General features: G+C 38.3%; 1 protein-coding gene across 4 annotated transcripts in view; it reads left to right on the top strand.

Moving 5' to 3' along the window:
• LOC146058295 (beta-arrestin-1) overlaps positions 1–11,429 on the top strand; it is a 100,747-nt gene extending 89,318 nt beyond the window's left edge. For 2 of the 4 annotated variants that reach the window (XM_083170530.1, XM_083170529.1), the window contains 3 exons: positions 2,015–2,085; positions 5,278–5,329; positions 7,264–11,429. In XM_083170530.1, the coding sequence (XP_083026656.1) occupies positions 2,015–2,085; positions 5,278–5,329; positions 7,264–7,375 (235 nt within the window). In that variant the 3' untranslated portion in view covers positions 7,376–11,429. The remainder of the gene's footprint in view (positions 1–2,014; positions 2,086–5,277; positions 5,330–7,263) is intronic. The other 2 variants (XM_083170532.1, XM_083170531.1) reach the window with 1 other exon arrangement.
• The last annotated feature ends 2,823 nt before the right edge of the window (positions 11,430–14,252 follow it).

Genomic DNA, 14,252 nt, shown 5'->3' with positions numbered 1-14,252 from the left:
AGTAATCGACAATACTAATATGACCACTGCAGTCCACAATGATTAGCGCATAGGCAGCCATACAAAATAGATGTGAGTAGCCCTGTGAGCTATCAATCTAATCTTGGATAGGCGGGCAACAGTTGTATTTTGCCTTCCCATTTCCTTGCATGGTGATGTAATGTTTGCATTGCATGCTTCCCTTACCATGTGACAGAGTGCGAGGACGAATTCATGGATACACATGTAGCTGAGACAGAGCTGCCCCCCTTGCACGCACGTAATCTCTGTCACTTGCATCCACCGCTGCATCACACCTTGTTATAATAACTGTATGACATTCATGCATCTTCATATAATCTGTTCAATTATAGCGCACTGTTATATTGTCCTGTGATTCTGACGCCAGAGTGCAATATCTGGTCTACAGTACTGACTACACTTATGTATTCATAAGTCTCAGATATTCATTTATCAAAAAGGAAATGTGAGTTCAGGCTGGCTCCAAATTAGAGAGTAGGGCAGGATATATGGAGGCCATATTTTCTGGACATCACTGTTTAATCACATTGGTAATTGTGTCACTTAGTTTCAGCATAACAGATGATAATGCCCTGTAATTGTAACACAACAATCTGCAGAGCCCCAATGTGCAGTAAGGGGGCAGCTGTGCATGTACCTGATTATCAGATATTAAATAAAAGATATTAAAATGGTGAAGTCCCTTATTTCTACCCTTATACTGCTGTGCTTGTCCAATTTACGTACTGCTAATAACTATTGTCAGCCCACTGGAAGTAGCTTTTAATCTTATTATCAGTCTGTCTGACTTGAAGAAGTTGTCCAGTAGGTCCAAAATATCTGATAGTAAAATAAACCTACTTAATCAATAGAGTTGTTAGGGCCTTATTTTGGTTCATTCTTTCTGACAAAATCCTTCTTAGATGGGCAAAACCATGTGCACTGCAGGTGGGGCAGATGTAACATGTGCAGAGAGAATTAGATTTGGGTGGGGTTTTACTTCAAAGTGAGATCTATATTGCAGTGTAAAAATAAAGCAGTCAGTATTTTCCCTGCACAGAAACAAAATTACTCACCCAAATCTAATTCTCTCTGCACATGTTACATCTGCCCCCCCTGCAGTGCACATGGTTTTGTCCATCTAAGAAGGATTTTGTCAGAAAGAGTGAACCAAAATAAGGCCCTTAGTCTTACTCCTTTCTTTTTTTGTCATAGCTTTCTAACTCTTATTATTTATAACCCTCTCCCACAGGCCTATAAAGTAATAATCTCAGCAGTGCCACCAATTATTAACAGTCTATTGTGGTGTATACTGCATGAGGGTTTTTAATAAAGGTATTCCTAAGGCAAAAATGTAGCTAGGGAAAGCATATACAAGCTCTCTGAGCAATATGTCCCAGCGCAAAATGAAGAGTGTTCTACATTTTGGAAGACTCCCCCACAGTCACTCACCATGTGCAGTAGTATCAGTTCTTGAAACATTTTTGCAATGGACACAAGGTTGTAGAGGAGGGATATCAAGTCTCAATAGGCATAAAGAGGCAGTATATTGTCACCCTCCGGGGCTAAGCTCTGAAAAATTTTGTGCTTAATAGGGATCAGACTACAGTCCCTATTGAAAATTTCAAAAACTGGGGGTTTTCTTACAATTTTACCTTTATTCCAATTAACTTTGTTTGAGTGACTTCAAGTAGTTGAAATAATGAAAATATAACAGCAAAAGTTATACTTGATGTCTGCAGACATTTAATACAGCCGGGTACAGTGCAAGTGTCAATAGGCCTGTGAGTTATTTTTTTTAAAGTCACAGCAAAAAATAATTTATTGCTACACATACAGTAGGTGCTGAGATGCTTCCTGCGTTTCCTGATCTGATTTTATTTTCACCTTTGCTATAATTATTTGACGAGATTTACAGCCTTTGTGCATCACATGCCCGCAATCTCTCAACACAAGTTTTCTCAGTCTGAGATATTGATCTAATTTACTGTTATCCTGTGTCTTTGTTATCTAGTGATGTTGCTGTAGAATTGCCTTTTACTCTTATGCATCCGAAGCCCAAGGAGGAGCTGCTACACAGAGAAGGTGAGAAGGGCTGTCTGGGGTAAAATACTGGTGAAACGTAGCTTCATTCATCTGGAAGTGGCTTCCAAGTTCTGTATTATTATTATTATTGTTATTATTATTATAACTACAATTTTTTTAAATCAATTTTCTTGCTATTATTATTATTATTATTATTATTATTATTAATAATAATAATAATAGTAGCAAGAAAATTGATATAAAATTGTAGTTATAATAATACACAAATAATAATACTTATAATAAATATTAATAATAATAATAATAATATTATTAATATTTATTATTAGTATTATTATTTGTATTAGTATTACTATTTTTATTATAACTATTATTATTATTTATTATTCCTATTATAATAATTATTATTATAATAGATATTAATACGTTTTATTATTATAACTATTATTATTTTTACTATTATTATCATTATTATTATTATTATTACTACTATTATTCAGAATTTATAATTATTGTTATTTTTATTATAACTATTATTATTATTTGTTATTATTATTACTATAATAAAAATGATTATTATCAATATAATTTTAATATTATTTATTATGATTACTATTATTATTATTATTACTATTATCAATATTTTGAACACCCTACTGCCTATTATTTCACATAGGAAAGCAAACTGTTTATAGGAGAGATATATCAAACCTTGAGGAGAGATAAAGTACACTACCAACCAATCAGCTTATGTCATTTTTTCCACCATAATAGCAGAAAATGGGATATTTATGTTTTCTCCATATATAAATGCAGTGTAGGTTTGGAGACGTCACTGATGTAATAGGCTTACCACCGTTTTCTGAACACACTGCGTTCCTATTAGAATCCTATTAGAATCTGATGGGTATTTTCTCTTGAGCATATTTATATTTATACAGGTTGAGTATCCCGTATCCAAAATGCTCGGGACCAGGAGAATTTTGGATAACGGATTATTCCGTATTTTGGAATATTTTAATATTTCAATGATGTATTTTGAAGTATCTTGCATTTATGCTGTATAAACAAATAAAATAAACACAAATATATTTTATTACCACATAAAATACACATAAATATATTTTATTTGTTCAAAAAACAAGGTTTCAAAACATGAAACAAAATTTGTGTACTATCTCAGATATTGAATTTGAATGCCAAGCAATCATTTTCTTGTAAATATATAGTGCCAGTTACATATCATGTCCTCAGTAGTGCTGTTACAAATGTCCCCAGTGAGTTTTTAGCTAAACAAATTTTTTTTTCCACTTTCTGGAAAGTATGGTTTTCGGAATAATTCGGATAACGGATATTCGGATACGGGATACTCAACCTGTACTGATTTTAAGCTTTTTTTGTTTTACACATTTCACCATCTGCAACTGGTAATAAGTAGACATTCACCTCCAGGGGCTTATTCATTATGCTACTTAGCAGACCAGATCCTCTACAGCACAAAGCAGATGGACGCTGTAGGATATCTGTGCGTATTGGGCTAGGGAGGGAGGTTGGTGCCGCTGACAGATGGAGAAGAGCCAGAGAAACAGAGATAGCAGCTTTTCTCTGGGATCTCCGGGAACTATGCCAAGACATACTTTTATTGTAAGGTTTGTCCCGACATGAACTTTGTCTTAGATAGTTTGGAAATACGCACTGTAAAATATTTAGATAGAACCCTTTATCTCTCCACTTTATCTCTCTCCAAAGTTCGATACATCGCCCCTCTATGAGGTGCTGCTCAGGTATTCATGGTTTGTACAGTCCACACTTGCACAGAGTTGCTGCCCGTTGGCGGTTCAAGCTTCTAGCATCCATAAAGGGCCGTCCTGTGATCTCATAAAGATACAAACCCTGTTATTGAAATATCATAACAACATTAATCAATTACTATTCCTAAATGGATAAAAAATACTGGAAGTAGAGATCCCGATGCCAAAATCCTGAAATATTGCGGTAAGTATTTTTACCCTACGTGGAACCCACCCATACCCACAGCCTAACCCTCATCCCATAGCGTAACCTTAACCCTAACCTTAACCACTTCCACATCCTAACCCTGACCTCCCCCATCCCCACAGTTTAACCTTACCCTTACCCACCCGCACAACCTAATCCCCCCAATCTCCAACCCTAACCTCCTCCACCCTGCAGCCTAACTCTAACCTCCCCCTCCTTCAGCTAAAACCTACCCTTCCCCACTCCTGCAGCCTAACCCATAACCTCCACCACTCCCACAGCCTAACCTCCCCTCCTACTGCCTAACCCTAATCCCAACCTCAGTACTTACCTTAGTGGTCCGTTGGATTCTGACATTGGGATCTCGCTGTTGGTCTCGGATCTGCTGGTATTTTGACTCATTATTTGCAAGATATCAACCAAAAAACTATTTTTGGGTTGTACTGCTTGTGTACAGACATTAAAAAAGACAGAGGTACTAATTAAGTCACTTGTGCTTAAGTTTGGATATTCCTAAAACTTGGACAGATGGGGTGGCTTGAGGACCACGTTTAAGGAACCCCAGCTGTACAGTAGGTATAACCGTGAAGGAAGTCAATAGAAAAGACAGTAGCAAGAAGAGGAAGAGGTAGAGGTAGAGAGTTAGGAACGGGAGATGGAGCTTAGAGAGGGTTACCCATAATCCCCCCATAAACTGGACTCCCCCTAACACTGTAATCTCCAGTATCAGCAAGGTCTTTCCTGTTGTGATGCAAGGGGGAAAGTTTATCAAACGTTCCAGTTGTTTTTGCTATTAATGCTGGATTTACTAAAGCCGTCTAAATGGCTCCTGGGGATTTTGCTGTAGTATCTGGTTGATACAGTAGATTCAATGTAAAAATATAGTCAATAGGTCGACTCCAAAAGGTAAGAGGTAGACAGTGCTTAAGGTAAAGGATAAAGTCCCAGCCAATCAGCTCCTAACTGACATGTCTGAAAATTTACAGTTAGGAGCTGATTGGCTGGTACTTTATCTCTGTCCAAGACTTAGTAAATAAACCCCTTAACAATGAGAGAGATGGCCGGGGTGACAGTCTTTTGCAGCTACGCCGTACCCCTTATACAGAATGTGGGTTCAGAAGACAACCCTGGATTTCCGTTGCGGGCGATCGCTGTGTTACGTGTGATATGTCAGGATGTTTCACGGTTAATGAATCATCATATCATAATGTTGTTTGCGACTCTTTCTTGTAGTTCCAGAGAAGGAAGCACCTATAGATACAAATCTCATAGAGTTTGATACAAAGTAAGCTGTATGTATATATACTGTATATAGTGTGTTATATAATATGTGCTGCGCCTGCATGTCTGGTACTAACGCATGTGTCGGCTAACCATTCTCTTCTCTGCACGGCTTTGCATGCGCATAGAGAAAGGAAGAACCAAGTAAGACTTGTACCTCTCCGTCTCTTATCATTTGTGCTCTGTCGTCAAAGCTTCATGCAATGAGTTATCTTCTATAACCTCGTAACCAGATAATCATGAATTTATAATGAATGTGTATAGGAGGGCATCAATGCAGAACTTATATCACAGCTGCAGATCATTTATCTATCTGTGTATCTGAGATATGTGTCGGCCTGTATTCAATCCCGGATGAAATATTTTCGCCAGGCAAAAAAATCGTCAGTTTTCACCTGTTTTTTTGGGCAAATTCAATTCACCCCTATTCAATTCCAGTGCTGAAATTGCCACAAATTCACATTGTTTTGGCGAATTTGCGGCCGTTTAACGCTCTTTTTATGTGGCCATTTTCATCCACGCCGATTCACCCCCCCCCCCCCCCCCAAAGAAATGAAATGGCATGAGTCAAAATGTACTCAAAAACATCCAAGAATGCCCGTGATTCAATACTGAGGGATGTATTTAATCTTGGCCAAGTTTTTCTCCAGGTGAAAAAAAACAACAAAAAAATTGTCTTTCGTGAATTTAATCATGGGCATTTTCGCCTACAGTGGTAGCGGCGGTGTCTTGACCCTAATGCCACTTAAAGCATTTTAACTGTGCAGGTATTATAACTATATACACAATTCTTCTGTACACAGTTATGCTTTTAACAGCATTTAAAGCTTGTTAAGATACTGGCACCAGAATTCGGTGTACAGTAGTAGCACAGACATAGTGACTGTCAACATAATTGACTGTGGGACATTATTTGGTGATTTTTCAGATGAATGGACTTATCACTAAAGCTTGTAGATGTCTCCTCATACACTGTGACTTCAGCAGCACAAGGCATCGCCTCTATGGATGACTGAGTCTGTGTGCGACTGAGTCTGAATCTGTATAGGAAGTGCTTTTTCTCGCATCGAGTTCCGTTCCATTGTCCCCGGCCTGTGACATTTTGCATGAGTGAAACTAAACTTGTGCGGTTAAAGCTGCAGCCCAGCGTCTCTATACACTGTGATTGGTGCGATATTGCGTCTCAGCCATGAATAAGGCAAAAAATTAAAGAAAGAGCCACCTTTCAGAGCGGCACTGATGCACCAGGCATCTGGTGCTGTATAGCGTATAGGCGCTAATGTTACGAGGACACATCTGTATGCTTTCTTCGCTATGCTGTAGTTGATGTTTTAATGTGATTTTCAGATAATTATTTATAATTATATTCATGTAGCACAGTTTACCTTACATTCTAAAAAGAATTGTCCCTGTTTGCCCCTTCTCAAATGCCCCTAGGATTGTGTGGCCTTGAACAGCCACACAGTGAGCCCCTACATTAACCCTTTATGACCCATTGTATCATTCTGGTGTATCCCAGTGGTGACTCTGATAACGTTGGTGCATGAGGCCCTAAGTAATCTGCCCCCCCCCCCCCCCCCCAAATACAGTTTAAGCAATACATTTGAAAAAAAAAATTATTTTCAAATTGTCACCAGGTCAAGGGTTACAATGGCCCTGGCACTCCCAGGAGTATTGGTTCAGGCCAATAAATGTTTGCCCAAACTCTGCTCCTTAAAATTCACTTTGACATGATAATTGAGACAAAAAAGTATACTTTAGATATTAAAAAAGTCCTCAGGGAATTGTGAATCTCACCCATCATCCACTTTCCCTGCAGATAGGTCGGAAATGTAAAAAAAAAGTTGCTGATTTCATCATCACGATCAAATGTTTTTTTATGCTGATTTCATTATCCCATTATTTGAATGTTCAACTTTTTGTTTCCCTCCCGCCCAGCGACGACGATATTGTTTTTGAAGATTTTGCTCGTCAGAGACTGAAAGGGATGAAAGACGACAAAGAGGAGGAAGAGGACGGAACAAACTCACCTCCCGCGAACGACAGATAAGCTGGGGTTGGCCTTACCATATCACCGTCTGACCCTCCTGGATGGGGCGTCCTCATTTCTACTCAACAGAGCCTAAAAAGAAGACCGATTCTGGCAGCCCTTATAATCTTACTGCTGTGCCATACTTGTCACTCTGCATCTCGCTACCTTCCTTCTGTTCCAGCTAACTAATCCGACACAAAATCTGAGAATTAAAGCGTACAATCATGATCCGTATACCTAATTACGTACGTAAGGAGTACTTGTAGCACTTTTGTATTAATCAAATATTTTATGCATTTTGTATAATTACAGTAGTATCATACAAGTATCTGTTACCCAAAAAAGAGTACACCGCTAAACTACGTAGCTTTGGTGGTATCTGAGATCAAAATCCAATGTATTTTGTACAAGGAAAAGCAATCTTCGCTGCTACTGTATCGCAATATGTGGGTAAAACTGGCGAGACCCAATGGCACTTTATAATGTTCCTGTGTTTCTTATGTGGAAACGTGAAAATAAGAAGCGGGATCCCGATCTATTAGTGAGCGGCACCCCCTCTGTCTACTGTAGTAATAACTCAAAAAATATTTTTCCCACGCCAAAATATATTGAACTGTAATCATAGATATACCACTAAAATTCTAATTTCCCCGGGTGAATAAAAGTGCTTTTTTTTTTTAACTTGCACAAACAATAAATATTTTTTTCACTTTACTATGTGTACAATACATTTTAAAACATTTATTTTTCCTTCTCCGGGCCAACTAATAAACTATTTTTAGAATTTTACATTTTTGGTGCACCCAAAAATTATGGCTACGATAACGTGCTTGAATGGCATTTAATTTTTTTCTGTTTTTGAAGTAGAGCATAATGTGATTTAAGGCAAGATTTATAAAGTAATTGAAAGACCACTAAACACACAGCAGCCTTTCCAAATGGAGAGTTTAGTAGTGAAGTGCAAGGCTTATTTATTTTATTATATTTTTATTATTACTATTGTGTATGTGAATATAGAAATAGGAAATTCAGGGTCACAATTTTTATTCAACGTGTATAGAAAAAAGTTAATTTGTATTAATATACATGCGGCTGATCCATGCTGTAGTTGTCTCAGTGCTGCTCCTAATGTTCACGGTGGGGCTTGTGTTATAGTATAACATTTAAATGCCAAAAGCCAAAATGTAATCACTATTTTAAGTGTGTTTTTTTTTTTTTTTTTTTAGAATTAGCTTTTTTTTTTGGGAATTTAGGAATTAGTTGTTGTTTTTTTAGTTTTTTATGGAATTACCAAATTCTTTTTTTTTTAGCAATTATCAGTGTTTTTTGCGGAATTAGCTACAGTATATATATTTTTGGGCTGAATTAGCTAATTCTTTTTTTTAGGAATTATCTGTTTGTTTTTCGGAATAAGCAAATTTTTTTTTTTAGCAGAGATATTTTATTTTGCATAAGTGCAGTTCTCCCAGTTCTCAAATTTATTTACATACAGTAGAAGCTGCCTTGATTTAATATTATCACCGCTGACCGCCTCCACTGTCTTTTGCTGTCACCGCCTTTTTGCTTGACACACAGTACTTATTGACTGCTTAGTAATTTTAATATAATAATCCTATGTAAATATTTATCTTTGTATAATGAGTATTCAATTACATTTTTCATGAGATGGATAAGATGTATATTTAGTAAAAGTGATCATAACATGTGCATACGTTTCATTTTAGTTCCATCCCTGTTTTATTTTGTTCATTGTTTTATTTACACGTGTGTTTTATGATACTACTGTACCCTTACTCCTGTATAAAGTGGTTTTAAAAAGAAAAAAGTTATATTTACGCAAGCACCTAACTGATCCCTTAAATTTTTTTTTTTTTACATTTGTAATTTGAAAATTAATTTATTAATTGCGTATTATTTTTTCAGTTGAAACGACATTTACAGGAGAGCAACGATGTAATGCATAGGAACCTTAGTATAAATAAGCTAGAGGTTTTAACATTTTTAAATAACCACAATGACAATTATCTACACTTTATACATTTCATTTCATAAAATTATAGAAATATGTAATACCTGTTTTTATTTAAATGGTAACACTGATATGATATTAGTAGTATAAAGGTGAATTCAATCTTTTGGATTAATTTCTGTAATGGTTCCTTAACAAATATTTAATAACAATGTCCAGATTATGCAAATGTACCGTGACCGGAATATCAGATATCCACTTTAATCTGGGAAGTTTAAACAATACTAGTTTAAGTAATTATCTCATTGGATACAGCACATTCTTGTCATGTTACTGACAGGGCAATTTTAATAGTATTATAGGCCATGGGCACAACATTCATGAGAATGAAAAATATTAAAACTTAATTAACCCTTCCTGTGCGTCCTTACATTGATTTGCTTTCAGCACTCTGATTGGTGAATAGCTGGAGCTATACACCTATAAGAATGCTGACAGCCATTCACTGTCTGGCTGGGAGACGGGTAGAGAAAGGCTGCACTCTGATTGGGCCAGCCCTCCTTTGCTCGAAGGCCCTAGAATCTTTGATCCCTGGACTGCCCTGGTTACTGAGCACAACTATATCTGAAATTAAACCAAAAAAAAAATTAACATTTTGGAGAGAGAACTTTTTTAAAAAGTTTTTGATTTTTTTTTTTTACTTACATACACACATATTGTTGGAAATTTTTAAATGTCTACAAATTTTTTTCCTGTTAAAGTAATTCACAATAAATATACATTTTTGAGAATATCATCTGGCATATTAAGTACATGTACATTTTTTTTTTAAAGTGCAAATCTTATACGAGGCACGGTTTTGCCTTGTAAATTATTGCCCTTAAAAAAATAAAAAATAAAATAAAGGGCTGGAATCCTGCAAATTCTAACCCTATTAAGTATGTAAAGTATTTCCATCATATAACAGGCAAGATTTAATAGGCAAAATAAAAACATTTTCCATTGTCATTGATATAAATTCGGGAAGAATCATTATATACAATATATGCGGTTTGAGCCTCAGTGTATAATCCTTGGCACGTATTTAACAGCACAACGGGAAAGCCAAAGGGAAAATTCTGTATAACGCATTAATTGTGGCGTCTGGGTGACATCGGAACATTCCTAACAGGACTCCTTCTCCTGAGTAGAGTGTATTATATATTAAACGTTATTATTTTAAATGTGAACGTGTCATGGTTGGAGTGTCCCTTTAAGCATCTTAAGGATGACGGCATTCTCTCCGGATTCCCACTGTGAATATGAAAATGCTGCATTCTATGACAATTAATATATTTTTTTTTTTGTGAAACATAAACTATAGATACATTTTAGAATTATTTTGTTTCGTACATTAAGATGGAGCTTATGAGGATATTGAGGACATATCTGCAACGCACATGTTGTAGTGTTGACTTTATCACATTTTTCGTCATGGTTGTCCAGGGAAAGTATATGGATTTGTTGGTGGAAATGTTTGACTTGATGTACGTCCCTGTTTTACAGGAAAATAATACATTTCAATTTAAACTGAAAATAAAAAGCATCTCCGTTAATTCATTGGTTAATCAGACTTTTATTATCCGTCCTTTAGCCAGCATTGGGAGTAGGTCTATACTTTAGTACATTTTAATACCAATGTTTATAATTGGTAAAACATTTCCCAGAGAGTGGTTTCATATCTGTGGTGCGCCATCCGCCACCGCAGGCTAAAAGCAGATTGTTTTAGTCGCCATTTGCAACTTAGAAAAGTGTTTGAACGATAATTTAGGGTAACTGAGATAACCTACCTTATCCTAGTGATGGGCTTTAACTGGTGGCCTTTAATACGCCGTCATTTATACCTTGTAGTATGTACTATGATGTCTGACATTCACCAACATATAAAGAAATGAACAGCAAGACATGTTTAGATCTCAGTATTATTTCTGTGCAATACTCTTTGTAAAGTACTTTGTACGGTTAATTAATACAGCTTCTCAATTCTCTATGTTGTAACTATGTTGTTTCAATATGTCAGGTAATTCAAATGATTATAAGTTTATTAAACTCAGAGTCAAAGAATTGTGTATTGTGTCTCTTTTTTTAAGTTTCTAGTTGTGCTTTGTGGTGTTTTATGTATTCACTTACAGTATGGAATAACATTTCTCGCCTACATAGACAGTATCACAGTACGTGAGCAGCTGTCAAGGGAAATATCTCTCATGGGGGGATTATTCTGGTTCATTCGCATGGACCAGAAAATACGCACAGGGACCGATGGTGGGCGTATGTGCATGCTCAGGGTCATTTCTGTGCATGTGCATTCACCAGGTGCGTGTTCGCCGGAATTAATTAGTACTTGCCACGGCCGGGAGGTCCCCGAAAATTAGGTGGCCCTCCTGATGTAACCACTAGTAATGAGCATGTTAACCCTGACAACGAGCTTGAAACCACTGGCTATGAGCATGTAACCCCTGTCAATAAGCATGAAACCACTGGCAACGAGCATAAAACTACTGGCAACCAGCATGCAATCCCTGGCAATAAGCATGTAACCACTCTCAGTGAGCATGAAACGACTGACAACCAGCATGTAACCCCTGGCAATGAGCATGTAATCCCTGGAAATGAGCATTAAACCACTGGCAATGAACATGCAACCCCAGGCAATGAGCATGTAGGTTAAAAAATGATAATTAATAGATGGGGGTGCCAGAAACCTTTTTGGTAAGGGACGCAAAAATACTGGTTACACCAGTGATGCTGGCATCGGTATTTTGACCACCGATATCCAACTGCTGGTGATCTGTATGTATTCTTATGGTACAGATCAGCCATACTTTTATTTCCCGCTCTTCGGTGTACAGAGAAGAGGGGGCGGCGCTAACATCATGTGACATCAGACACCCACCCCCCCCGGCAGGCATCAACCCGCCTGTATTCCCAAGGGAAGCCCAGCGGTTTTATAGTGACGCCAATAAAACGCTGGCTGTTCCCTGCTGCCACACCCTCGGCCCTCCATCCACACAGCCAATGGCCCGGCGAGGGTGTAACCAGCAATCCTGAATTGGCACCTAAATTTAGATATGTACAGTAGGATCCAGCCTGGATACCGGTACTTTCAGAGTCCATAAAAGGCCTAGAACAGAATAGAACATTTCTTAGCAGTTTAAGGGACATATAGGTCCAGTAGGAAATGTTTTACTGCCTTTGTTTAATCTATTTTTTTACTTTTGCATCATGTATTTTCCCACCATATAAATGTAGCTTTGTGTCTATATTTCACCTGGTTTGCGCTTGACGTTTCAATAAAATTCAATACATTTTAAAGAAATAGTATATTAATAATTAGGTTACATCATTTATTAATGACTACTCATGGGGTAAATTCACTAAGATGGGAGTTCTATTGAAGATCTGATGTTGCCAGTAGCAACCATGCAGATTCTATCTATTATCTTCTAGAACAGGGGTGGCCAACCCGTGGCTCTCAAGCAGCATGTGGATAATGACACTGGGGCTCTTGTGATTAGGGCGATCACCCCCTGTCGCAGTGCTGTAAGTGTGCTGGTCCTCCCCCTCCCTCACCCCACCTCCATACACACAGCGAGCGGCTATATATAATGGGCATGCCGTGGAGCCCTCCCCCAATTGCTGGATGTACCGCGGCATGCCCCTCCCCACTCTGCTGCGTATTTCCTATAAAGCCACACCCCCACTGCACATTTCCCATTTCGACCACTGTATGAGGTTGGCCTGTACAGCAAGCAGACGCTTTATTATGTGAATCTGGCTTTTATCATGTATTTTATGCCTAGAGGACTTTAGGCCATACCCCATTCATTAATATGTGCATGATGTTGGCTCCTGGGCGTCCCTAAACATATTTGTTGGCTCTTTGTCTCTGACTGGTTGGCCACCCCTGCTCTAGAAAGTGCTAAATAAATAAGAAGAGTCTGATTGGTTGCTATGGGCAACATCCTATCTTTAATAGAACTCCCATCTTAATACATGTGGGCCTATGAGAACGCTTGGATTTCTTTGTCAGTACTGCTGCTGTATAGGCCTAGTTTTACTTGAACCACAAGATGGCGATAAAGAGGCTCTAACACAATGAGATGCACTGTACCAGTCCCCGAATAAGTCGCTACTGTTGTACTGTTTGGTCGACCATAACTAGGTTGACAGTCATTAGGTCGACACCATTGGGTCGACATACAGCTAGGTCAACAGGGGTCTAGGTCGACAATGGACTAGGACGTCAGGGGTCAAGGTCAACACAGTCAAAATGCCGACATGAGTCCCCCACATGGACACATGTCGACTATATGCTTTGGGCGCGGTGCCTCGCTGTGCTCGGCACACTATTTTATTCTCCCACCATGCCCTAGTGGATGGTAGGGCATTAAATACCGACTGTCGGCACATGTCGGCTCAAAAAACAGTGAAAAAACCCATGTTGACCTATTGACTGTCAACCTAACCCATGTTGACCTAACGCATGTGTCGACCTTGACCACTGTCGACCTAGTCTATTGTCGACCAGACCCCTGTTGACCTTCACCCACGTCGACCTAGTCCCCTGTCGACCTAGCGGTATGTTGACCCAACGGTGTCGACATAATGACTGTCGACCTAGTTGGGGTCGACAATTGGACCGTATCCCTGTACTGTCAGGTGTGTGCTTACCTGTGGATTGGGGTTGGATACTGGCGCTGCTTCAGGATTGGGGGCTTTATACAGGAAGCTAACGGGGCGTAGATCAAGGCCGGATTAAGGGCCATCATGGGCCTGGAGGTGAGGCCAATGCCATGTATACACTGTACACCCAGTGTCTCCTTAGTTATATAATAGTACAAGGTGGAGGTCTCCCAGTTATCAGGTCAGAGGGACAGTCCCATTCTT

Source organism: Crinia signifera, chromosome 2 (assembly GCF_055691185.1).
Source record: "Crinia signifera chromosome 2, ASM5569118v1, whole genome shotgun sequence".
Taxonomy (NCBI): domain Eukaryota; kingdom Metazoa; phylum Chordata; class Amphibia; order Anura; family Myobatrachidae; genus Crinia; species Crinia signifera.
This window is presented reverse-complemented; position numbering and strand designations above follow the sequence as displayed.